The sequence below is a fragment of the Elephas maximus genome, chromosome 3 (assembly GCF_024166365.1).
Source record: "Elephas maximus indicus isolate mEleMax1 chromosome 3, mEleMax1 primary haplotype, whole genome shotgun sequence".
Classification (NCBI taxonomy): domain Eukaryota; kingdom Metazoa; phylum Chordata; class Mammalia; order Proboscidea; family Elephantidae; genus Elephas; species Elephas maximus.
In genome coordinates this window covers 145,882,020-145,909,904 of record NC_064821.1, presented here as the reverse complement: position 1 = coordinate 145,909,904, position 27,885 = coordinate 145,882,020, and the positions used below count along the sequence as shown (strand labels likewise).

Here is a 27,885-nt window from a genome sequence, read left to right as displayed (position 1 = left end):
GTAAAACTTTTACCTAATATATGTGAGAATTATGGTTATGAAGTTAGAAGTATTATCATAGAACAGTATTATGTGTATTGTAAGGCTTAGAATGGGATCCAGAATTCCTATTGAGACGTTCCTTAGGTGACTTAATACACTGGAGTGTTAACTGTAGAGGGCACTTAGATATCCTCCAAAGCCCACCATAAATTCCACTGGGGGTATGGATGATGCCTTCCAAATTCTGGGGGAAAAAACCAAAAAAACAAAACCCTTACTTTACCCCCCTTACCTGGAGTTTCTGAGAATGGTTCTTAAAACTTGAGTTTAGTTTAAAATGCATTGGGGACTTTTACCTACCCTCAGGAGGTCTGTGGTCTTCTACTTCGGGGACCTCAGTATGGACCAGCTTAGGTACTTTAGAGGATTTGAGCCTAGTCTGAATTCCAAGAGTTGATGATTTATTCTCAAGCAAATTTTGGAGACTGGCTTGGGCCTAGAGTAAACTTCAGGGAAATTATGGACTACAGAAGATCTCTTGATTAAAAAGAGTCATCTTGGACAGGAAGGCTGCAAGATTTCTTCAGGGGCTGTGGGTTGACATTATCCTGGGAAAAGCATATGCCTGCTAGTCTAGTACTACAGGATCATTTCAGTTCTGCTAAATCTCATTGTGTGTTTTACAATTTATATTTGAAAATGGCCACTTAAGATTTCAGAAACTATAGTAAGTGTTTTTATTATATTTAAATCTCAATAGCAAAAAAAAGTTGGCATCATTTATAACCCATGTGCTAAAAAAAAGAAAAAAGAAATTTTTTTTTTTTTTTAATACTTATAGGGGTGATTCAGTGCTCGCGAATGTGAATATTGCTGTTACTTCAGGCTACCTCATTTCTGGTATGTGCTATGTGCTTTACTATCTACCTTTTTGTTTTAAATACATGTGGAATTGTGCAAAGAATACATAGTGTGCAACCAAACCAAACTGAACCCATTGCCATCAAGCTGATTCCAACTCGTAACGACCTTGTAGGGCAGCATAGAACTGCCCCATAAAGTTTCCAAGGAGCTGCTGGTGGTTTCAAACTGCTGACCTTTTGGTTAGCAGCTGAGCTCTTAAACACTGCACCATCAGGGCTCTGCATAATGTATGCTATTGGTTTATTTATTTAAGGAAGAAGCTTTGAGAATTCATACACACGCATGAAAAAAAGTTGGCTTTTTTAACTTCATCTGATCTCAGATGAAGATCACAGCTGCAGAATGAAGCCCCAGACAAGAGAGGCCCAGACATTTTTTACTAGTGATGGGCTCTTTGTAGGTCGCTGGGTGGCGTAAACAGTTTGCTTTTGGCTGCTAACCAAATGGTTGGCAGTTTGAGCCCACTCAGTGGCACCATGGAAGATAGACCTGGCAATCTGCCAAGAAACCCCTATGGAGCTCAGTTCTACTCTATAACACACGGGGTTGCCATGAGTGGGAATCAATGAGTCTGGATTTTGTTTTGTTTTTTCTGTTTGTATCCTAAGGTGGAATTAACTGTGAAGCTAAAGATGTTTAAGCTTCAAGGTCCCTCACTTGCAAGGACCCTTGAATTGTGCTCCTATGCTCAATGTTTTGTTGTGTTGTGTTAAAATTTGCAAAAGTAAGCTGTTTTATCCACGATCAATTAAAATCCAGACTTTTTCTACTCCACATTCACCTCTCGTATTTCCCCTCATGTCAGATGGAGCTGGAGTGACCACGGTCATTTGTATTGTTAGGTAAAGGGCAAGTTGGGAACATGTCATTTTAACTGCAGAAGACATTGGGACCATCTCTTAAAACAAGGGTGAGATAACAGATTCCTGATTTGGACATTTATATAGGAACTTTATTTTGTAATTTTCAAATTTATTAAGAAATTGAGAGAAAATCAAATAAAAATAATGGAATATGAAACAAAAATGATAAACAATAAAATCAATAAACATTTTTCTGAAACTGAGAAGTGAATTGTAACCAAAAGAATTACATCATACCAAAATGCAGTAATTCATTAAGAGTAGAAATAATTAGTAGGTTAAAAGAAGAGTGAATCACATGAGTACATTAGAAAAAGATTTTCTGGTTTGACACAAAATGCTGTCTTTGTCCAGGATAACAGAAAATTCGTGATACGCCACACACACAGGTTAATGAATGGTGTCAATTTCAAAAGGAGTTACTACCCAGGAAATTTTGTATGAAAGAAACTTGATAAAGGTTTTCTCAAATAAGATAACCCAAAAAATTTATAAACAGGAGCAATGAAGCTGAACGAAACTTACCTAAACTATCAGAAAATTTTAAAACCTGAATGAAAAGTGAATTATTTTTATTCTCTCTACAGAAAATGTTATAAAATCATTGTTATATAAATTGATGACCAAAGAGTATGCAGCCAAAATACGTACCCGGGGTGGAGGGGTGGGGGGAACCCAGTGCCGTTGAGTTGATTCTGACTCATAGTGACCCTATAGGACAAAGTAGAACTGTCCCATAGGGCTTCCAAAGAGTATCTGGTGGATTTGACCTGACAGCCTTTTGGGTGTTTCGTTAAAGGAAATTATTTCCTAAGTCGTGATAATTCGATTCAGGACTTTTTAAAGAAAAATTGATGTCATGACCTCGTGGTGGTCTTGCCATTTTAAATTAATATTTAATTTGTTCTCTGTTCATTTTCTGTATTTTTCATTGAATTTGTGTTATAAATCAGTTGGTCATTTTCTACCACCATCTATTCTCTGTCTGAATTAATGTAATGATGAAAATCAGTAATTTAAGCTTTTTTTAAAAAAATTATTTGATGACATTTTCATTTTATTTAACACTGGAGTCAAGTTATCCATTTATTCATTCAACAATTATGTTGTGTGCCTATACACCAGACGCGGTAGGTCCCTAGGAATCACAAGTGATTTGTGCTTGGCTACGAACTGAAAGGTTGACGGTTTGAACCCACCCAGCAGTGCTGTAGAAGAAAGGTCAGCTTATCTGCTTCTTCAGAGATTTCAGTCAAGAAAACCCTTGGAGCTTGGTTCTACTATGTAACACACTGGGTCACCATGAGTCAGAATTGACTCAATGGCAACAGGCTTTTGGTTTGGTGCTAGATTCCACGAGCATAAAGATGCCTACAGCTTGGCTCTTATCCTGAAGGAACCACAGGATAATGGGTGTTACTTTTGTTGTTAGATATGTACTGTCAATTCCATGCACAATGGGATGGGATCATTGTGATCCATAGAGTTTTCATTGGCTGCTTTTTTGGAATTAGGTCATCAGGCCTTTCTTCCTAGTCTTTCTAAGTCTGGAAGCTCTGCTGAAATCTGTTCACCATCATAGCAACACTCAAGCCTCCACTGACAGGTGGTAGCTGAGATGAGGTGCACTGGCTGGTCATTGAACATGGGTCACCTGAATGGAAGGCAAGAATTCCACCACTGAACCACCAACGCCCCCCACCCCATAGTGGGTGAGACAGTTCTATCAAAGCAGAGACTTTACAAAAAAATGGGTTGTTGGACTAGGTGAGGTATGAACAAACTGCTGTGGGCTCAGAGTAGACAGTGATGAGATGCCAGAGGGAAGAGGTAAATATATTTGCGTAACAATGCAGCTTTCTTCCTATGTAATATCTTACTAATTTTTCCTTCTTACAGATTTGTTGCTTCTCATTTTCTATTGGAGAGCGATTGGTGACAAACTTTTTGTAATTCACCATTTTACAGTGCTGTATGCATACCAATTTGTACTGGTGAGTGCCGTTTTGCAATAGCCTAACAAGCAGACAAGATGGGGTAGAGTGACTGCAGGGGGATCTTAAGTCTAAACATACATTTCTTAATTTATAAAGACCAACTCCAAACGCATTCAGGGATCACCATCTTGTTTATTAAACAAAATAGTATATTTATTTGTATTGCTGTGACTGTTTGGATTTATGAATTTTGAGGGAGACAAATGACCTCAATATTTTGAATTTTTACCTAAAACTTGCAGGATTATGTAGATCTAGACATTTGTCTTTCTAGATGCATTCATGATTTAGCACCCTGGGGAAGGTATAGATTCCTGTATAACCATCTAAGTTATTTATTTTCTGCTTAATGACATGTTTATTAGTTAAGTAGGCTGGAACAATGGGGTGTCTTGCTCAGAGACTTCATCAGAATTCCAGAACTGAGCTTAAAGAGGATTCTCGCAGTAAATCTCAGGCAGTGAAGCATGTTAAATTCTGTACCTAAAATTATTTTTCTACGTATACATTTTTAAATTAGCAATTTTATGTCCCTCGCATGTTTGTTTGGTGTCCTGATAATCAATTATTTTTCAACCCAGATAGACCACCAAGCTGAAATTACATACTTGGAAGTAATACATATATGTAAACTAGAATTTTATGTAATAGATATAGCATAAAAGTCCATGTTTTAATACTTAAATGTAATTTCGAGACTTGTTTTTTCTTCGTTTAGTATTACCAAGATCCTTTATATTAGTGGATATTTGTGACTGAGGATTTAAAAAAAAATTCATACAAATGTGTATCAGTATTTTTCTATTTTTCTTTATGTTCACGCCCACAATGATAGTGACTAAGAAACCACCTTGGCATGATTTCTGCCAGAATCAGCTGTATCAAAGCATCTCTCCATATCGCCCATTGGAAGTCACAAATTTAAATAATGCAAATGTTTTAAATAGTGTATAGGTTTTAATGTATAAAATAAGTACTTCTTTACCCCAAAAGATATCTGTAATCACTTTATTTTTCTGAAGAAATAGGCCGTTTGTACTAGCATTTCCTACTGTTTATTCCTTCATCTTTTTTTTATAAGTCATAATAGGTAATAGATAATTAAAGATACAACTTCTTTGTTTGAAATTCTAATGATGATAATAAAATAAAAACCATCCTTTCAGGAATCCTAATAAAATGTTTTCTGATCCCATGGCAAGTTTAAGATTTTTACTACTTTCCTAAATGTTATAACCATTAATATATTACCATTTTAAGATGCATCAAAAGACTTCTTCCTTTTACAGGTCTTAGGTATTTGGTATGTAGGCACTTTGTTTCTTAGGTACTTTTTCTAAAAAAGGATGCAAACTGATTAACAAAATACAGGTTCACTGTGGAAGGAATGTTTATGAGTACAACGGTGAGTTCAGTATTAGGCTGTAATTTAGAAATATGTTCTCTGAACGTGAGCCACACATAATCAACATGTTATGAAAAGAGTATAAGCTGGTGAAAGGTAACAGATTACTTACACACATTTTTAAATGTGAAAATTATGAATTGCTGTTCTCTTCTGGCCACTGAAACCACAGGCTTAGTAAATGTCTGGCTATGCATGGACAGGCAAGTTGAATGTTTAATTATGTGGGATAAAAAATTTTTTTCTCTTTGGACTTTTATACTTTTTTTTTAAAACCAATAAAATACATACTGGATTTTTAAAAAAGAAATTAACTGTTGCCTTAGCTAATGAAATTGATAAGTAAAGGAAATCAACTGCAATTTTTTGTTTTTAAAGATGGTTGTTGGTTCTTTGATGCCTTCCTGGGTTTTATTGTTTTAGTATGAAATAAATTTATCTAAAGCAAATCTATTCGCAGAGAACCAAAATAGAAAAAAAATTAATGAAATGATGAATGTTTCCATGCAAAGAAATTCTGTTATATCTATTTTCAGACCCTACGTTTACTGGATTTTTCATGCACTGAATCCCTGGGTCACTGTGTGCATTTTGTTGTTCTAAGTAAGCTAAGAAAATAACTGTGCAAAGCATGAGGAAATCCTTGTCACGTATATAATGAGAACTTGGAAAGGACTTTGACTTGATACTTATTCAAATTATTGTTTAGGCTATTTGTGGTAAGCTTTTTTCATAAATAGCACTGGGTTACTGGGTTTTTCATAAAAGAAGATTTTGTAATTGGTATTCAATAAAATTTCAAGTGAAGAGTAGAAGCAAATTACCTATAGCTTTTAAAGGTATGCCCTGTTAAAGAACTAGTGGAAAGTAAGATGCTTTGATTTAGAGTATTACAGATTATAGACAGGTCATGTAATGTTTTGGTCACTGTTTTGGTATTGATCACCGTTTCGGTACCTCTCTCTACTGGAGTTTTAAAATTCTCTGGTGGAGTAATTTAAAGCTTAAGGAATCATCTTCTTTCTATATAAAGCAAACCAAACCTGTTGCTATCAAGTCGGTTCTGACTCATGGCAACCCCATGTGTTATATACAGAAAGGCTGCTCACCAAAAGGTCGGCAGTTTAAATCCACTAGGTGCTCTTGGAAACCCTATGGGGCAGTTCTACTCTGTCCTATAGGGTCGCTGTGAGTCAGAATCTACTCCATGGCAATGGGTTTTGGTTTTAATCTTTACAGAAACAGATCACCAGGCCTTTCTTCCATGGCACCTCTGAGTGGGTTTGAACTGGCAACCTTCAGGTTAGTAGTCAAGTGCAAACGGCTTGCACTACCCAGAGACCTTCTGTCTGTATTGTTATTGTTGTTAGGTGCTATTAAGTTGGTTCCAACTCATAGTGACCCTATGTACAACAGAAAAAACAATGCTTCTATGGAGCATTCTGGCTGTACTTCTTCCAAGACAGATTTGTTTGTTCTTCTGGCAGTCCAGGGTCTATTCAGTATTCTTCATCATAATTCAAATGCATCAATTCTTCTTTGATCTTCCGTATTCATTGTCCAGCTTTCGCATGCCTATGAAACGATTGAAAATACAATGGCTTGGGTCAGGTGTACTTCAGTCCTTAAGGTGCCTTTTCACACTTTAAAGAGGTCTTTTGCAGCAGATATGCCCAATGTAATATGACGTTTGATTTCTTGACTGCTATGTGTATAAACCAAAAAAACAAAACAAACCATGGAGTCAATTCTGACTCATAGCGACCTTATATGACAGCGTAGAACTGCTGTATAGGGCCTCCAAGTAGTGCCTGGTGAATTCAGACTGCTGACGTTTTGGTTAGCAGCCAAGCTCTTAACCACTGTGTCACCAGAACTCTGCAATCTGTATAAAAAAATAGACAGGTTAAAATCCTACAGCTTTTTTCTGATGTTCAGCTTTCACCCCTTTTTGGGCAGGATACTAATTATCAAGAAAACCAAACAGGCTAATCTCTTATTATCCTGAAAATAAATACATTTATGCTTTAATGTCCTATTTTTAAGGATAAGCCACCATCCTTTGTATTGTCGTAGGGGAAAAAACATCACAAAGTTTAGTACAGCAAAAAGAAAGTTTGTTCAGCATATATTCAAAAAGACAAAAGTGGGAAGCGGACAAGAATCCTGCCACAGCCAGGTCTGCCTGAGTCCAAGGAAATTACAGAATAAGCAAGAGTGGGAAAACAGACAAGCATGCTGCCACAGCCACGTCTGCCTGAGTCTGAGGAACATTACAGAGCCTTCAGTATATATTAACATTACAGGATGGGTTAAAACCATTGAAAGCTTCACCTTTTCACGGATTGACTAGAAACTGTGATCCTACATTTTGAATTGTCTTTTTTTAACGATCATTGGTACAGGTTTCAGTAATGACAGTCAAGAGGGTCTTCATTGGTCCAACAAATTGCTATTCTCTGAATGTTAATAGAAAAGGGTAAGAGTGGAAAGTCTTTTGTGTTCTGGCTTATGCGAAAGGTTCCCTAGAAGATATTTTCCAAGATTATTCTATCTGTTGTTTTTATCTCAGGACCCAGTTTATGTGTCCTTGTGAGTCTTTGTGAGCCCTTGTGAGCCCAGCTCCAGCGGGGTCACATTCTCTGTGCTAAAGGACAGGGAATAATGACTCCAATATTATTTCCTAAATCAGTATACATTTGATGATTCTCTGGTAGGCTTACTTTTTGTGTTTATTCTGAATCACCTCCTCTCCCCAAGCAAACCATGGCTTGAGAAAAGTAACAATAAATTTCAAAAGCTATTATGAGTCGGAATCGACTTGATGGCACTGGGTTTTGGGATTAGGGTAAACGTGAAAAAATCAGCAAGTATGCATATGCTCACAGCTCTTCTGTATTATTACACTACCCTGGGATCTAATCATTAAATGATTTCAATATGAATAAAATTTGGCTTCAGGCGGCTCTTGGTGCATTTATTTAAGAGTTCTAGGTTGGGTGTAATGCCTTGAAGGTGAGAATTTCTGCCTCTTGTTTAGAGCTTTATCTCAGTAAAATACGTGTTAAATGGTGTTGAACAATGAAGGATTTGTTATATCAGATACAATAAATTTGTAATTTACATCAGGAGACAAGAATTATAAAAATATCGGTCTTATGTCTAGTCTGAAGAAAAATTTCCCCAACATTGCCGTGGAATAAATGCTATGACTCACTAACATTTTGCCATTAATAGTGTTAAAAAAGAAAAACTTGTTTTCAAAGGATTTTAGTAGTATTGACTATTTTTAATTACACCTAAATACTGCATTTCCTCCTTTCCTCCAATTAGGGTAGCCTGAAAGGAAAATTTTAGGCGACTATAGTAACCGTGATAACAGCATTTCAAAAGATAATAAAATTTCAAAAATTAATATTTTCTTGACTAGGTAAGTGCTAAAAGTAGCAACCTAATACAGTTTACTAAAGCAAGATTCAGTATTAAGGCCTGGGTGATTTATATTTCCCACTAAATTTACGTACAATAAAAGACGTTTAATATTGAAAGTAAAATATTTTTAAAACTTGAATAATCTATTAGTCTTTTTCCTACTAAAATAAAAAGATTTTCAGCTTTTTTCACACAATGAGCAATAGACTGGCAGAAGTAAGTCTTAGGAATTGCTTTATTAGTATTTCTGTAACATACAAATCTTAATGAAAGCAAAATTATACAGTTAGCTAGTAACTCTTGCTACTAATTGAGAGACTAGCCATGGTAAAAATGTTAAGTAGTCACGTTTCAAAATATATATATGTGCATACAGATATATGTGTAAATCATATATGTAAAATACACATAGACATGTAGTTTTTTGTTTTTTCTGTTTGTTTTGGAATGTGTTTTAATATTAACTTCTTAATATTGCACATCTGATGTCACCGTTCCCCATATTTCATGAAGATAACACAGCTCCTGTAAGGCCTTCCTCATTTTTAGTTTAGGAGGAGCTGAAGTCTAGCTCTGCCTTCCTTGTTCTGTGGTGCCCCCTTCATCCTCTTCTGTGTGCACAGAACACCCTCTCAGGTTTGTATGGGCGAATTACCTTAGCAGAGCTGTCCCCCTCTCTTTCTCTAAGCTTACTAGCTTTCTTAATTCATTTTTTTTCTTTCAATACCAGGAAGGAAAACAAGCGGATAGGTTGGACTTGGTGTGTGATGATTAAAATAGACGTCAGCTGAGAGAATTGTTATGGCCACCCTAGTTAATATTTTTATTCTCAATGTAGATTTTTTAAGAAGCAAGCTTATTAAATGATGGAAGCCCTGGTGGCATAGTGGTTAAGTGCTATGGCTGCTAACCAAAAGGTCAGCAGTTCGAATCTACCGGGCAGTCCCTGGAAACTCTACGGGGCAGTTCTGCTCTGTCCTATGGGGTTGCTGTGAGTTGGAGTTGACTCGATGGCAGTGGGTTTGGTTTGGGGTTTATCAAATGACTGAAACAAAGTCGAGAAAAGGAACTAATAGTCCATATGCTGGATGATGTATTACATTTTTACCAAAGCTTCAGACTGAAATAATAGGCTGAAACAAATAGATAGAACTTGCTAGTGATAAATGTTAAGTTTTGCATTTAGGTTTAACAGTAGTGTGAGAAGGGGAAAATGACCTGGAGGTGGTACATGACCACAACTTCAGTTGTCGACCTTGTGTTTGGCAGCCGACCTCTTAACTACTGTGCCATCAGGGCTCCAATAGCATGTCACATCTGCTAAACAGAGAAAGCTATTACAAATTTAGACTGTACAGGGGAAGCACAAAATGCAATTAAAACAAAGTTATAGTTCGCCTGGAGCCCTGGTTAAGAGCTCTGCTGCTAACCAAAATGTTGGCAGTTTGAATCCAGCGGTCGCTCCCTGGAAACCCTATGAGGCAGTTCTACTCTGTTCTGTAGGGTCACCATGAGTCAGAATTGACTCGGTGGCAACAGGATAGTTTGCCTGGTCAGACCACGCTCAAGATCATCATCATCTGAGATTCTTAAACCGGTGTGTGTTTAGGGGAGGGCTTCCAGATAACTGCAGAGGGGAGATTAGGTTAGCTAGCTATTGTTCTATGACGGGTAATAGAAAGACCCAGAAATGTCATCCTAGAAAGGACAAGAAGCTAGGGACATGATGACTTTGAACTGTGCTTGGAAATGTGAAAGCCCTAGTAAGGAAAAGAGGGAGTAGCTGTATTCTGGATTATTTCAGGCCTAGTTGAGGATGGTGAAGAGAGGTAGAGGGACTTCTGTTTCACACAAGAAAGACATCCCCAATGATTAAAGGATTATAATGAGGTTAATGGCCTGTCTTTTAAATGTACTGTTCTACCAGAACATATTTTCAATCAAATAGATGTAATAGGGTAGAAACTTCGGGTGGAGCTTGCACTAAAAAATATTTATTTTTTATTTACTTTAGGTGAAGGTTTATAGAGCAAACTAAGTTTCCCATTAAACAGTTAATACACATGTTGTTTTTTGTTACACTGGTTGCCAACCCTACAACATGTTAACATTGTCCCCTTCTCGACCTTGGGTTCCCCATTCCTTGCCCCTGGGCTGGTGTGCCCATTTACTCTTGTTTTGTTTTATGGGCCTGTCCAGTCTTTGGCTGAAGGATGAACCTCAGGAGTGACTTCATTACTGAGCTATAAGGGTGTCCGGGGGCCAGTACGAAATAATCTTTAAAGTTCCATTCTTCTTCTGTGATTCAACAATTTTGTTGAAATTTTTTGATTTAGGTCCAATACTGGAGGACTAGACAATGTGCAAGTAAGAGTAAGCTATGTCATCAGGTTTTTAAGTAACCCTGGGAGGAATGCATGCAAGCAGCTGACTGCCAATCCATTCACTGCCTTGGGGGAAGGGGAGAAGAAAAGGTGGCTAGTGACCCAGTTTAATCTACTTGTCAACAAGACATTTAGGTAAGTGTTGTTAGCTGCCGTTCAGTCGGCCTGCCACTCATGGCAACCTCATACACAGCAGGATGAAACAGTTCTGTGCCATCCCCATAATCTGTTGCAGATTAGACCATTGTGACCCATAGGGTGTTCACTGGCTGATTTTCAAAGATAGATCTCCACACCTCTCTTCCTAGTATATCATAGTCTGAAAGCGTCATTGAAACATATCCAGAATTACAGCAACTTGCAAGCCTCCACTGACAGATGATTGGTGGCTACTCGTGACGTACATTGGCAGAAAATTGAACCTGATCTTCCACATAAACCAACCTGTTGCCATAAAGTCGATTCTGACTCATAGCGACTCTGTAAGATAGAGAACTGCCCCACTGGATTTCCAAGGCTGTAAATCTTTACGAAAGCAGACTGCTACATTTTTCTCTTGCAAGGTGGCTGTTGGGTTTGAACTGCGGGCCTTTTGATGAGCAGCCAAGTGCTTAACTGTGATGCCAGCTCAACTACCACTGAACCACCAATGCCTCCTGGGTAAATACTGATAGTTGTTAAGAGGAAGATACCTCAACTCTGAAATGCTCTTAGCAGGATGACCCTGGCCAAGGATTACTTATGATGAAGAAGACTCAGGTTCTATGAAGCGTGGCTCCTTGGAGAATGTCATGTAGGCTGTACCACTTTCTGGGGGTGTAAAATGGAGATGTTTTATCATTTAAAGTCTCCCTACTGTATGAGGAACTTTATGACCCTCACATAGTTGAGCATGATCTATTTTGGGCCAGAGCTGCCTGCTCAATGCAGGAAGGGACCTGGGTTGCTGACTGCCAGTGATGTCCCAGACCTCCTTCTGCTTTACCTGCGTTTTTTGAAGGGTGTATGTTTGTAACATTTAGTAAAGCTTGATTCTAGATAAGTTCACTGTTTCAGATGAGTGTGATTTGACAACTCCATCCTGTGTGTTAGCTCAAACCTTGTCTTGTAATTTAATATCCAAAAACTTTGAATGGTTTAAGTTAAGCAAACAGTTACGGATTTTGTTACCCAAACTCATTTTTAGTTTGATGGGTACTTTGAAAGGCTTTCCCATAGTAATGTGCTAAGGCTCTGGATCAGTCTACAGAAGCCCAAATAACCTATAAAAAGGACCTCATTATTGCTACTGTAGAACACAGTCATATTTTTATACAAGGTTCCAATTTGGGATGCCCAGAGTTTATCTTCTAATATGCCCTGGGGCACAGAGGTTAAATGCTTGGCTCCTAACCCAAAGATTAGTGGTTTGAACTCACCCAGTGGCTATGTGGGCAAAAAACCTGACAATCTGCTTTCATAAAGATTACAACCTAGAAAACCCTATGGGACAATTCTGCTCTGTCACATGGGGTTGCTGTGAATGGAAATTGACTTGATGGCACCCAACAACAACAGTGGTGGAAAGGGTGCCATCCCACTCCAAGGCATTGGTGGTAGCACAGTATTTAGTACAGTACTAGCAATAGTAGGTACATAATAATTTTACTTGTCTTTGCTCCTACTTCCCAAACCTCTGGTCCTAGCCCCTGTCAACAGTTAGAAACTTATCTTTCCCACGGTAAGAAAATCCAGATTTTCGTAATCACTGGATAAAAGAATTTTCTGGATAAAAGAATTTTCTTATAAGCTCTGGAAGGGATCAGACAAATGCTGTTTTGTTTGCCCTCACAGAGTCATGCAGAGACCATGGCAAGTGTGAATTTTACTAGAGGCAAACAGAGCTCCTTAAAGGTAGACGATAAAAGTGGAAACACCATATTGATGAGAAGTCAGTTGTGAGGTTTGTCATAATTTACTAACAGTAAAGTATCAAAGCTTGAAATCTATTTAAAGATATTAGAAGAAATTTAATCCTATCCTTTTTATAGTATATATCTTACTTGTATTCCAGTAGGTATACTTGAGTAGAATGGAAGGGGAAACGGTAACAAGAAGGAGTTATACATAACCTGAAGCTAATCTAATGGCTACTCACGCCTCTAGAAATATGCCCCACAAGTGAGTGCTAGCTGTTATGGGTGTGGGATTAAGAAGGTTGAGAGTCATTGGAGCACAAGACCAGAAAATATAGAAGTAAGACTAACCGGTTTCCATTGAGTTGGTTCCATCTCATGGCCACCCCATGGGCTCCGTAAAGTTTACAATCGTTGGCTTTTTTGAAGTAGATCACAAGTACTTTCTTCTGAGGTACCCCTGGGTAGAGATGAACCTCCAGCCTTTCACTTAGCAGCAGAGTATGTTACCATTTCACCCCTCAGGGACTCCGGAAGCAATTCTGCACCGCAGTGTGGCTTACAGTAGTTTTCAACTAAAAGTGTGGGGAGCAGGGGATAAAGATATAATAAACTGATGTTTTCAGTTAGTGAGCTAAGATTTAAATATAGGAAAATATTAAAAAATGCAAACAATGTATACCAAATGATGAATCAGTAATGTTATAGTAATTTAGGGAATGGAAAGATCACTGTGTTAATTTCTATTAATCTTTTAATTTTTTTTTCTGAATATAGGTATTTTTAAAAAATTGAGTTTGTCGAGATAGTACAAAATATAAAGTTCTCTGTACAGATTTTCCAGAAATAACTACCAATAATACTTGACGTGTATTTTTACAGTTTATATAAAAATATAAAATTTTTAAAAATATTTTTATATAGTGATTATATTTTCCTATGTCTATTTATGCCTTTTTGTATTATCTAAAAGAGCTTTTTTTGGAGCCCTGGTAGTGCAGTGGTTAAGAGATTGGCTGCTAACCAAAAGGTCAGCAGTTCGAACCCACCAGCCACTCCTTGGTTACCTACGGGGCTGTTCTACTCTGACCTGTTGGGTTGCTATGAGTCAGAATCAACTTGATGACAATGGGTTTTTTTTTTTTTTTGCCTAAGAGAACTTTTGTGATAGATGAGACTTAAACTCTGCCTCATCTTCCTCCCACCCGCCCCCCTAAAAAAAAAATACATGCTTAGAATGGCAGAAAAAAGTAGAAAAGGGTTCCTAGGTCAGAAAACTCTATGAGGAAAGGCACTGAGGAGACTATGTCAGGTCTTCATGGGTGAGATTAAGGACAAAGTTTCATCAGGGCATGGGATTTGCGTAGGGGCTGTTGCTGTAAATTTGGATGAGTAAGATCGAATCACCTGTCTTGGTCATCTAGGGCCGCTGTAACAGAAATACCACACATGGCTGGCTTAAACAAAGAGAAGTTTATTCTCTCACAGCCTAGTAGACTACAGGCCCAAATTCAGGATATCAGCTCCAGGGGAAGGCTTTCTCTGTCAGCTTTGGAGGAAGGTCCTTGTCATCAATCTTCCCCTGATCGAGGAGCTTCTCAGTGCTTGGACTCTGGGTCTAAAGGACATACTATTCTCCTGGCTCTTGTTTCTTGGTAGTATGAGGTCCCCATGTCTCTCTGCTCACTTCTCTCTTTTATGTCTGAGAAGAGATTGGCTCAAGACACAATCCAATTTTGTAGATTGACTTCTGCCTCATTAACATAACTGTTGCTAATCCCATCTCATCCACATCACAGAGATAGGATTTACAACACGTAGGAAAAACACATCAGATGACAAAATGGTGGACAATCACACAATACTGGGAATCATGGCCCAGCCAAGTCGACAGATAATTTGGGGGGACACAATTCAATCCATGATACTGCCTTATGGAATAAAAGCTCTGACTCATCAGCCTTGGATTTTTTGTTTTACTGAGTAGTTGTAGGACCTTTAGCCAGAAAACAACCTGATACAATTGGCATTTTAGAAAGGTAAATCTGATGATGTTATGCAGGTGAGAGATGATGAAGAATTCAATTTTGGTGGTGATGGTAGTGATTATATTAATGAGGAAGAAAGAAATCTAAAAGCCATTTTGCAGTCAGTGGAGCATGGTAGTTAATTGGACTTCAGGGAACAAAGAGAAAGAAGAAGCCAGAATGACCCAGAGCACTAGAGGAATGTGATACTATGGAAGGAAATGGGAGAACCAGTTTGAGATGAAGAAAACTTTTAGATGTGATGAGGTCTGTGGTGATACATGAGTACACCAAGGCAAAGTGACCCACATGCCATCGGAAATAAAGGTTTGTCTAGAGGAGGGGTGGTATAGCCAGGGTCAAAGACCAGAAGAAGGATGATCTGAAAGAGGCAAAGGAGAACTCCAGAAAGGTAGAGAACCACAAAAGTATATATTTGGACAACAGTGATTGTTTATTAAAATGGAAGATTACGACCCTTTACAACAATATTGTAAATTAAAACGCTATGGAAATAAGAAATAGAGGATATTTTTAAAATTAACTAGATAATCCATTTTCATTTGAGAATTAGAAAATATTGACAAACAAAAAGAAAATATAACCAACCCAGAGGTGTTTTTTTTGTATTCTTTACTTAGTTACCATTTACATTTAAGTGTATATCTTGTTTCCTTTTTTTTTCTATATATGTTTGTGTGTGTGAGTCAAATAATATTCTGCATGTGAGTGTATAATATGTATTACAAAAACAGGATAAAGATAAATGTTAAGTTTCACATATTAAAGTATTGCATACAACAAAACCCTCACATGTCTGTCAGTTTGTCATACTGTGGGGGTTTGTGTGTTGCTGTGAAGCTGGTAGCTATGCCACCAGTCTTCACATACTAGCAGGGTCACCCATGGAGGACAGGTTTCAGCTGAGCTTCCAGACTAAGACAGACTAGGAAGAAGAATCTGGCAGTCTACTTCTGAAAAGCATTAGCCAGTGAAAACCTTATGAATAGCAGCAGAACATTGTCTGATATAGTCCTGGAAGATGAGCCCCCCAGGTTGGAAGGCACTCAAAAGATGACTGGGGAAGAGCTGCCTCCTCAAAGTAGAGTCGACCTGAATGACGTGGTTGGAGTAAAACCTTTGGGACCTTCATTTGCTGATGTGGCATGACTCAAAATTAGAAGGAGCAGCTACAAACATCCATAGATAATCGGAACCTGGAATGTACGAAGTATGAATCTAGGAAAATTGGAAATCATCAAAAATAAAATGGAACCCATAAACATCGATATCCTAGGTATTAGTGAGCTGAAATGGACTGGTATTGACCATTTTGAATAGGACAATCCTATAGTCTACTATGCTGGGAATGACAACTTGAAGAGGAATTGTGTCGCATTCATCTTCAAAAAGAACATTTCAAGATCTATCCTGAAGTACAATGCTGTAAGTGGTAGGATAATATCCATACACCTACAAGGAAGACTAGTTAATACGACTATTATTCAAATATACGCACCAACCAGTAGGGCCAAAGATGAAGAAATAGAAGATTTTTATCAGCTGCTGCAGTCTAAAATTGATCGAACATGCAATCAAGATGCATTGATAATTACTGGCGATTGGAATGTGAAAGTTGGGAACAAAGAAGAAGGATCAGTAGTTGGAAAATATAAAAACAATGCTGGAAATTGAATGATAGAAGTTTGCAAGACCAACAATTTCTTCATTGCAAATATCTTCTTTCATCGACATAAAGGGCGACTATACACATGGACCTGGCCAGATGGAACACACAGAAATCAAATTGACTATATCTGTGGAAAGAGATGATGGAAAAGCTCAATATCATCAGTCAGAAGAAGGCCAGGGGCTGACTGTGGAACAGACCATCAATTGCTCCTATGCAAGTTCAAGGTGAAACTGAAGAAAATCAGAGCAAGTCCACGAGAGCCAAAATATGACCTTGAGTATATCCCACCTGAATTTAGAGACCATCTGAAGAATAGATTTGTTGCATTGACACTACTGACCGAACATCAGACAAGTTGTGGAATGACATCAAGGACATCATACATGAAGAAAGCAAGAGGTCATTGAAAAGACAGGAAAGAAAGAAAAGATCAAGATGGATGTCAGAGGAGACTCTGAAACTTGCTCTCGAATGTTGAGCAGCTAAAGCAAAAGGAAGAATTGATGAAGTAAAAGAACTGAACAGAAGATTTCAAAGGGCAGCTCGAGAAGACAGCATATTATAATGACATGTGCAAAGGCTGGAGATGAAAAACCAAAAGGGAGGAACGCACTCAGCGTTTCTCAAGTTGAAAGAACTGAAGAAAAATTCAAGCCTCGAGTTGCAATAGTGAAGGATTCTATGGGGAAAATATTAAACAATGCAGGAAGCATAAGGAATACACAGAGTCATTACACCAAAAAGAATTAGTTGATGTTCAACCATTTCAAGAGGTGGCATGTGATCAGGAACCGATGGTACTGAAGGAAGAAGTCCAAGCTGCTCTGAAGGCTCCAGGAATTGATGGAATATCAATTTAGATGTTTCAACAAACAGATGCAGTGCTGGAAGTGCTCACTTGTCTATACCAAGAAATATGGAAGACAGTTTCCTGGCCAACTGACTGGAAGAGATCCATATTTATGCCTATTCCAAGAAAGGTGATCCAACCGACTGTGGAAATTATAGAACAATATCATTAATATCACACGCAAGCAAAATTTTGCTGAAGGTCATTCAAAAATGGCTGCAGCAGTGTATCGACAGGGAAATGCCAGAAATTCAGGCAGGTTTCAGAAGAGGACATGGAACCAGGGGTATCATTGCTGATGTGAGATAGATCCTGGCTGAAAGCAGAGAATACCAGAAGGATGTTTACCTGTGTTTTATTGACTACGCAAAGGCATTCAACTGTGCGGATCAGTTTGGAGCCTTGTTTTTCACCAGTGCTTTCAGAGCAGCTTGGACTTCTTCCTTCATTACCATTGGTTCCTGATCACATGCCACCTCTTGAAATGGTTGAACGTCAACTAATTCTTTTTGGTATAATGACTCTACGTATTCCTTCCATCTTCTTTTGATGCTTCCTGCATCGTTTAATATTTTCCCAATAGAATGGGAATTCCAGAATACTTAATTGTGCTCATGAGGAACCTTTACATAGATCAAGAGGCAGTTGTTTGGACAGAACAAGGGGATACTGATTGGTTTAAAGTCAGGAAAGGTGTGATCAGGATTGTATTCTTTCACCATACCTATTCAATCTGTATGCTGAGCAAATAATACGAGAAGCTGGACTGTATGAAGGAGAATGGGGCATCAGGATTGGAGGAAGGCTCATTAACAACCTGCATTATGTAGATGACACAGCCTTGCTTGCTGAAAGTGAAGAGGACTTGAAGCACTTACTAATGAAGATCAAAGACCACAGCCTTCAGTATGGATTGCACCTCAACATAAAACAAAAATACAACTGGACCAGTGAGCAACATCATGATAAGCAGAGAAAAGATTGAAGTTGTCAAGGATTTCATTTTACTTGGATCCACAATCAATAGCCATGGAAGCAGCAGTCAAGAAATCAAAAAATGCATTGCATTGTGTAAATCTGCTGCAAAGGACCTCTTTAAAGTGTTGAAGAGCAAAGACATCACCTTGAAGACTAAGGTGTGCCTGACCCAAGCCATGGTATTTTCAATCACATCATATGCATGTGAAAGCTGGACAGTGAATAAGGAAGACCGAAGAATTGACGCCTTTGAATTGTGGTGTTGGAGAAGAATATTGAGTATACCATGGACTGCCAAAAGAATGAACAAATTTGTCTTAGAGGAAGTACAGCCAGAATGCTCATTTGAAGCAAGATGGCAAGACTGTGTCTTACATAGTTTGGACATGTTATCAGGAGGGATCAGTCCCTGTAGAAGGACATCATGCTTGGTAGACTACAGGGTCAGAGGAAAAGAGGAAGACCCTCAACAAGGTGGATTGACACAGTGGCTGCAACAATGAGCTCAAGCATAACAACGATTGTAAGGATGGCTCAGGACGGGACAGTGTTTCGTTCTGTTGTGCATAGGGTCGCTATGAGTGAGAACCAACTCGTTAGCACCTAACAACAACAACAACGTACAACAGAATGACCCTGCTAACCTTGTGTTAGAAAGCAACCTATCAAAGACTAATGGGTTTGTCAAAAGGACAGGGACCAACATAATGGTTCTCCCATTGGATAAAGATGTGACATTTTGATTGCCAATAAGAATAATGACTGCACTTGATTGAAACCCATTGATTCATGAGTTCTTAATGATAAGAATGAAAGAAAGAAGAAAGAAAGGAAAGAAGGAGGGAGGGAGGGAAAGAAGGAGGGAGAGAGGGAAGGTAAGGAGGAAGGGAAGAAAGGAGGGAGGGAAGGAGTAAGGTAAGAAAGGAAGGGAAGGAAGGAAGGTGGCAGGGAGAAAGAAGGGAGGGAGGGAGGCGAGGGAAGAAGGGAGTGAGAGAAGGAAGAAGGAACTGAAGGAAGGAAGGAGAGAGGGACAGAGGGAAGGAAGGGAAGGAAGGGAAGGAAGGAAAGACAAGCTGAGTGGTTGAGGTCTCTCATGTGGGTGCTGTTAAATGGCAGCTGAGGCTGAAGTCATCTGAATGCTCAGTTGGGGTGGACCTCCAAGAGGGGCTCACGCACATGGCTGGCAGCTGATGCTGACTCTTTTCTGGGAGCTCAGTTGGTGTCTATAGAGTGCTTTTGTTGTTAGCTGTCCCCCCAAGTTGGCCTCTGACTCATGATGACCGCATGCACAACGGAATGCAAAGCTGCCCGGTCCTTCACCATCCCCATAATTGGTTATGGGTTGAACTGTTGAAATCCATAGAGTTTTCATTGGCTGGTTTTCAGAAGTAGATCACTAGGCCTTCTTAGTCTAGAATGTTCACCAAAACCTATTCAACAACATACCAAAAACCAAATCCACTGCCATCAAGTTGATTCCGACTCATAGTGGCCCTATATAAGCATCATCTAAAAACCCATGGCCATGGAGTCGATTCCACCTCATAGCTGTAAATCTTTGCAGAAGGAAACTGCCACATCTTTCTCCCCCAGAGTGGCTAGTGGGTTTGAACTGCCTGATTTTTGGTTAAAGGCCAAGGGCTTAGCCACGGCACCACCAGGGCTCCTTATAAGCATCATAGCAACATGCAAACCACCACTGACATATGGGTGGTCGCTGTGCATGAGGTGCATTGCTGGCCATCGAAATGGGGTTTCTTTGCATGGGAGGTGAGAATTCTACTACTGAGCCACCCATGCCTATATGTGACCCTATATGTAGCTTGGGCTTCTCATAGCCTGACAACTTTGTTCTGAGGAGGAGTATCCCAAGAGTGAGTATTCCAAAAGACCATTCCTTAAGAAGCTTCAAAGCTTCTTATGACCTAGGCTTAGAAGACCCAGAACGTCATTTCCACTGCCGTCTATTGGTCAAGGGAGCCACTTAGATCAGCCAGGATTTATGGGGAGGGGAATAAGACTCCAGCTTTTGATAAGAGGACCTTTACGTACATGCAGGAAGGGAAGGAGTTAATGTTGCCCATCTTTCCAATCTACACATTTTGAATTGTCAGTTTTAGATAGCATCTATTATCTTCTTGGAATGATGAATAAAGATTTAACTCTCACAGCTCTATTTCTCTTCCCTTCTTCCTCCCAGTGTAGTTATAGTGTTTTTAGTTCTTCTTTGCTACTTTTTTTTTTTTTTTTTGCTACTTTTTAAACTTTAAATACCTTTATTTCTGGTTCTCTAGGACTTCTTGCAGCTTTTTGAGGTAGAGATATTAGTGCTTCTACCTCCCTTTTACCACTTTCCCACTTTGCTTCTCAGTTTCTGTCATTTATACTTGTATTTTTATGTTGCCCGTATTTTTAAATATTTACATTTTATTCAATAATCATATTGTTTCCCTTTATTCCCAGTTGATCCTAAATACAGAAAGTCAATAAAGTGTTTATTATGATTACATTAAAATAGTTTGTTTCACAACCAAGATTGTATTTCCTATTTAATTCCTATAGTTTCTAATTGCCTTCTTTCCTTTTTCCTGCATTATCTGTCTTTATCACCTATTTGAGTTGCTCTGTTTCTCAAGGATAGTATCAAAGCTCTGAAATACCTTTTCTCAGATGCCTGCTGCCTGAGCTTTCCATCCTCTTATTCCAGTCTAAACAGGCTGCTCTGTAGGCCTGCCGCCCAACGGCCTGGGGCTTCCTTTCAGTGCTTCTCCTGGGTTGGAGTCTTTGTTTCCTTGATCCTGTGTCTTTAACTTCCTTGGCTTGCTCACTCGTTCTTCTGAAGCCTATCCTGAAATAATTTCATAAGAAAGGGTGTGAAGGCTGTAAACTCTGAGTCATTTTTGCAAGCTCTCCAATTGTTTTTATTCTCACACTATCTGGTTCCATCATTATACCTCTTGGTGGCATAAAAAACCCACTGCCGTCTAGTCAGTTCCGACTCATAATGACCCTATAGGACAGAGAACTCCCTGTAGAGTGTCCAAGGAGCGCCTGGCGAATTTGAACTGCCAACCTTTTGATTAGCAGCCCATAGCACTTAACCACTACACCACCAGAGTTTTCCTGGTGGCATAAGGATATGTAATATATTTAGTCAATTCTCTGTTGTTATGTGTTTGTTCTAAGTTTCATTGTTATGTATAACTCTGAGTGAACATCCTTAGATCTTCATATTTGTGTACATGAATAATTATTACTAATATTACCAATGGAGCCCTGGTGGTGCAGTGGCTAAGGGCTTGGCTGCTAACCAGAAGGTCAGTAGTTCAATCTGCCAGGCACTCCCTAGAAACCCAAAGGGGCAGTTCTACTCTGTGTTATAGGGTTGCTATGAGTTGGAATCAATTCCATGGCATTGGGTTTGGTTTGGGGTGTTTTTTTGTTTTTCTTTTTTAATACTACTAATGGTTATTTGCAGCATTCATTAGTTGAACTTGAGACAGCTGTTTCAACCTGTTTGTTTAAGTGAATATTGTGTACAGTATGCCATCTTTTAAAAATGCTGTAGAATACCAAGTATATTTCTAAATTCTTGAAAAGAATATGTAAACTCTGGCTATAGAAGGTAGAAAACTCCTCAGTTTGTTTTGATAATAAGAGTGTTATTTTATGCTGAGAAGCTATCAGGTGTTTCTTCAATATTTGGAGTTTTGGATAAGAATGTTATCACTGATTTGTGTTCTATGTTTATTTTCCAGAAAGAAGGAGTACTGGCATACATTGCAAGTTTTCGCCTGGTGGCAGAGCTTTCCAGCCCATTTGTGAATCAGCGGTAGGTTACTGATATCAATAATTATTTTAAAGTTGTGTTGTTTATTTTTAGTTTGGGGAAAGATTTTTCCATGATCCTAAAGCTACTGTATTAAAAATGAACATATATGATGTGAATTATTACCACCATTGTACAAATGAGGAAGTTGAGGCTTGGAAAAGCTAATTTTTCAGACTCCCTAGCTAGTAAATGGTGGTGTTAGACTTTTAACCAGCTGTCTTTGCAGCATGACAATGCTTTATTATACCCTCATCCAGGATATTTGTTAGGGATTGAATCATGTCCCCCCAAAATGTGTACCAGCTTGGCTAAGCCATAATTCCCAGTATTGTGTGGTTGTCTTCTGTTTTGTGATCTGATATAATTGTCCTATGTGTTGTACATCTTAACCTCCGTAATGGTAATGAGACAGAATTAGAGGTAGTTATGCTAATCAGGCAGGACACACTCGACAGGATTAGATTGTATCTTGAGTCATCTCTTTGCAATACAAAAGAGATAAGCAAGCAGAGAGGAAAGGGACCTCATTACCACCAAACAAGAAGTGCAGGAGTGGAGAGTGTCCTTTGGACCTGGGGTCCCTGTGCTGAAAAGCTCCTAGACCAGGGGAAGATTGATGACAAGGACCTTCCTCCAGAGCTGACGGAAAGACTTTCCATGGAGCTGGTGCCCTGAATTTGGATTCTAGCTTCCTAAACCGTGAGAGAATAAATTTCTGTTTGTTAAAGCCATCCACGTGTGGTATTTCTGTTATAGCAGCAGTAGATAACTAAGACAGCATTCTTATACCCCTGTGATGCATGCTGCAGGATGAACTGTGCTCCCTGAATCTTAGGATTCAGTGGGGTTCTTCATGGAAAAGAATATAATCTACTCCCGTTTATCTTGGGGTCATTCATATTCCTGAATTCAACTTCTTCCTTTCCTAAATTTCTGATGAAAATTCTCTTAGTCCCTCACTTTTTAAAAATAAACTTTTTGTTTTAGATACACAGAAAAGTTGTGAAGTTAGCACAGGGAGTTCCCATACACCCCTCAGCTAGTTTCCCCTATTTCTATGTATCTTTTTTTTTTTAATTGTGCTTTAGATGAAGGTTTACAGAACAAACTAAAAAATTTACAGAACAAACTAGCTTCTCGTTAAACAGTTAATCCACATATTGTTTTATGACATTGGTTAAGCCCATGACATGTCATCACTCTCACTTCTCAACCTTGGGTTCCCTGTTACCAGCTTTCCTGTCCCCTCCTGCCTTCTAGTCTTTTCCCTGAGTTTCTCCTATTTTTAACATCTTACACTGCCATGGTATGGTTGTCAGTACTAAGAAACTAGCATTGATCAGTTACTGTTAACAAAACTCCAGACTTTACTGGATTGCATCAGTTTTTCCACTAGTGTCCTCTTTCTTTTTCAGGATCTGATCCAGGGTGTCATATTACATTTAGTTGTGCCATCTGCCCAGTCTCCTCTGGGCTGTGACAGTTTCTTACTCTTTCTTTGGCCTCGTCAATACTGGCTAGGTGCCCTGTAGAATGTCCCCTAATCTAGATTTGTTGATGTTTTTTTCATGATTAGATGGAGGTCATAGGTTTTTTAGAAACAATGCCAGAGAGGTGAATTAGTGTTCTTGTCATATCCTATCAGGGATAACACGAATATCCATGTGACATCACTGGTGATGTTAAACTTTATCACTTGGTTATGGTAATGTTTGCCAGTTTCTCCACTGCAAACCTTCCCCCTTTCCATACTCTATTTGAAAGGAATTTATGAAGTCTAGCGTGCTTTCATGGGAGGAAATCAAGCTGTGCCTCCTAGAGAAGAGGTGTTCACTTTTGACGATGGATTTATTGTTAACTTTTATTGCTCTTTTATTGCCCTGATCTGGTCAGGTCTGCTGATTTTTTTTTTTCCCCCCTGTGAGATGTTTAAATTTTCCTTTCCTTATCTGTTGACAGGGCCCTAGTTTAGGGCCTTCAGAGTCTCCATGGTGTGATTACTGCAATCCCTTAACTAACATCCCTAATTCCAGACTAACCTTATCCGGAATGCTTTCCTCACAGTGCAGTCAGAGTAGTATTTCTCATCTTCCACTGTCAGGACCTTAGTTTTTTTTAAAAAAAAAAAAAATCCTACATTCAGCCTAGACTCTTTTCTCTGACTTTCGCAGTTCCCTGTGATGTGGTCCCACCCTGTGTCTGCAGCTTTATTTACTGCTTGTTACAATTAGGTTTGTACTCTCACTGTCCCATGCACCTGTGGGTTGTTCTGGCCTTTCTTCCTTTTATTCATGGCCTCCATTTTCCCTCTATCTTTGAAAAATTTACTCGTTCTTCAATATTAGTTCAAAATCCAAAACCAAGGTGTGTTAGCTCGAGCTGCTATAACAGAAATACCATATTTAAAGTGGATGGCTTTAAACAACAGAAATCTATTTTCTCACAGTTCTGGAGGCTAAAAGTCCAAACCAGGGTCTTGACTGTGTCAATTCCTTCCTTCTTGGTAGCCCTGGGTGTTCTGTGGTTCTTGGCGGTCCTTGCATGGCATCTGTCTTCTGTGTCTGATCTGCTCTTCTTATAACTCAGAGGTGATTAGGTTTAGGGCACACCCTATACTGGTATGACCCTATTAACATAACAAAAAACTTTATTCCTAGATGGGATTACAACCACAGGTACGGGGGTTAGGATTCCAACATGTATGTAGGGGGACTAACTTCAGTTCATAACAGTGGGGAGGGTTGACATATGAAGCCTTTCATGATTTAGTACAGGGATGACAGCGGATTGGGAATGTCGTTAGACTCAGGTGAGTTAAGACAGCCTACCTTGTATCAAGCTTTACAAATGATTTAAAGGACCCAGGTAACCATGAGGCAAAGGCAAAGCAGAGAGAGGCTCAGGACCATCAGTATGGCTCCCTAGGTCCTTTTTGCACTGGGCACATCCTGGAGCACGATTACCTATGTGGTGTCTAAGCGATGTGTGCAGTTCGCATCTCTGACAAAGAAGGAGTGCTCTTAGTTATAGAGCATCTTTATTTCATGCTCAGATAGTTACATAGCTTAAATCCATATGTTCCAGGTTTGTTTAACATAAGCAGTCCTAGGCTAGGTATATTCTGGTAGAAGCATTCCATGGATGAAGACTCTCCTGCTACAAATACTGTTAGTCTGTCAAGAGGTCTGTTATTAGTATGCTTACCAGGAGATTAGCCTGAATCACCCATCTTTTTTCTTGCTTAGGGGTCATCCTTCCACCCCAAACAGGAGAGAATGGATTGCAGACCTTTCCCAAGTACTTATATACTGTCTTATTTTATTTGCTGTTGTTTCGTATGTTGTAATCTTATTTCTTCAAGAAAAAAAAATAATAATAAAATCAGTTCCTAGGGCTTCAGCCCAGTTTAAAAAAACATTTTTAAATAACTCTTATGCAATCCTCAAAAACTGTGATAACGTGAAATTGTAAGCATATAAGAGGAAAGAGCATCTTCTTTGAAGTCAAAAGACTTGGATTCAAATCCAGACTCTCCCACTTAACCATTGTGTGTGATGGAAGATTGTCTGAGTCTCAGTTTTCATATCTATAAAATGGAGAAGATGATACCTACAGGCCTCACAGGTTGTTGTGAAGATAAAATGAGATTATATATGTAAAGCACCTAGCAAAGTGTCATTAAGTATATATTAAATAAGTGCTAAACCTAACATAATATTTAGTATGCTAAAACCTAGTAAACACTGAAAGTGCACAGTTTATATTTGCTCTCTACTTTATCCTACCCTCTTTGCTTATCAACCCACTATAATTAGGCTTCTGCCTCTGCCATTTTGTTGAAACTGTTCACCAAAGGCACCAGCGACTTCCAGTGGCAAAATCCAGTGAGCTCTTATTGGTGCCTGTCTTAGGACTTGCTGTTGGTCACACCCTTCTTCTAATGCTGCCCTTCCCTTGCTTTCATGGCATTGCCCTAGCCTCCTTCTTCCATTTCCCTGACCGCCCCTCTCAGGAGGCAGTTTGTTAAATGATTGTACTCCCCAGGCTCTCTTCTGGGCCGCTGACTTTCTCCTGGGGTGAGCTCTTCCGCTTCCAAGGTTTCAAGCTATTACCTTTTTGCTGTTGTTGGTGGAATGGACTTGAGTTTTGGAATCAAATAAACTGCATGAGTTTTGCAATCAGATAAACTCGAGTTGGAATTTAACTGCCATTTCCAACGGCCTTGGGCGTGTTACTTAACATTTCTGTACCACAGTTGCTTTCTCTCTTTAAAAAAAAAAAAGCGTAATAATGTTGTTGTTTGCTGTGGAGTCGATTCTGACTCATAGCGACCCTGTAGGACAGAGTAGAACTGCCCCAAAGTTTCCAAGGCTGTAATCTTTATGGAAGCAGACTGCTACATCATTTTTCTGCAGAGCTGCTGGTAGGTTTGAGCCACCTACCTTTTGGTTAGCCAAGGGCATAATTTACTGTACTACCAGGGCTTCTATATTAATATTACTTACCTTTTAGTATTATAGGAAACCCTGCTGGCATAGCAGTTGAGTACTATGGCTGCTAACCAAAGGGTCGGCAGTTGAAATCCACTAGGCGCTCCTTGGAAACTCTATGGGGCAGTTCTATTCTGTCCTGTAGGGTCACTATGAGTCAGAATCAACTCGATGGCAACGGGTTTGGTTTTTTTTTTTTTTTTGGTAGTATTGTAGTTGTGTTTTCTCCTCCCAGGTGGCACATCAAATTCAACATGTCTAAAATAGAATGTGAAGCACACTGGTTGCCCAGTGGTTAAGTGCTTGGCTGTTAATGGAGAAGTTGGCTGTTGGAATGCACCACCACTCTGTGGGAAAAAGATGTGGCAGTGTGCTCCCTTTGAAAACCCAATGGTGATGTTCTACTCTGTCCTATAGGGTCTCTGTGACTTGGAATTGACTTGATGGCAATGGGTTTGGGTTTTGGGTTTCCAAAACAGAATGCAGCATGCTTCCCTCTGAATCCTCTCCTCGTTCTCTCTGTCTGTATGTGGCCCAGCTGTCCACTTGGTTCCCCTCAGGACACCTGGGAATCATCTTTGACTGTTTCTGCCTCCCCTGCATTTGGCCCATCACCAGGCCTTACCGTATCACCTCCTAAATGTTTCTTGCCTTTGCCACCTCTCCTCCATCTCTGTCAGTGCCTAGTTCATCATCTCTTGCCTGGTCTACAGCACCAGCCTCTAATCCTGCACGGTCCAACAGAGTAGCTGCAAGCCACATGTGGCTATTTATATTGAAATGAAGTAAAATTAAAAATTCAGTTCCTCAGTCTCACGTAACATTTCAGGTGCCCCACAGGCCCATGTGGCACAGAATTGGACACCATGTATATAGAACATTTTCATTATAGCAGAAAGTTCTATTGGGCAGTGTTGCTGTAGACCAGGGCTTGGCACACCCTATTCCACAGTGATCTACTAAAGTACAAAAGTGAACATGCAGCTCCCCTGAGTAAAATATCTCTCAGTGGCTGCTACTGCTTACAGGATGAAAAACAAACAAACAAAAACACAACAACCAAACCTGTTGCCGTCGAGTTAATTCCAACTCATAGCAACCCTACAGGACAGAGTAAAACCGTCCCATATGGT

The 27,885-nt window shown here is 39.2% G+C and overlaps 1 protein-coding gene across 7 annotated transcripts in view; it reads left to right on the top strand.

The window, feature by feature from the left end:
• Positions 1 to 27,885, top strand: part of LOC126073259 (TLC domain-containing protein 4-like) — a 231,307-nt gene that overhangs the window by 192,789 nt on the left and 10,633 nt on the right. For all 7 annotated transcript variants that reach the window (XM_049879718.1, XM_049879713.1, XM_049879715.1 and 4 more), the window contains 3 exons: positions 824 to 882; positions 3,669 to 3,763; positions 22,189 to 22,262. In XM_049879718.1, the coding sequence (XP_049735675.1) occupies positions 824 to 882; positions 3,669 to 3,763; positions 22,189 to 22,262 (228 nt within the window). The remainder of the gene's footprint in view (positions 1 to 823; positions 883 to 3,668; positions 3,764 to 22,188; positions 22,263 to 27,885) is intronic.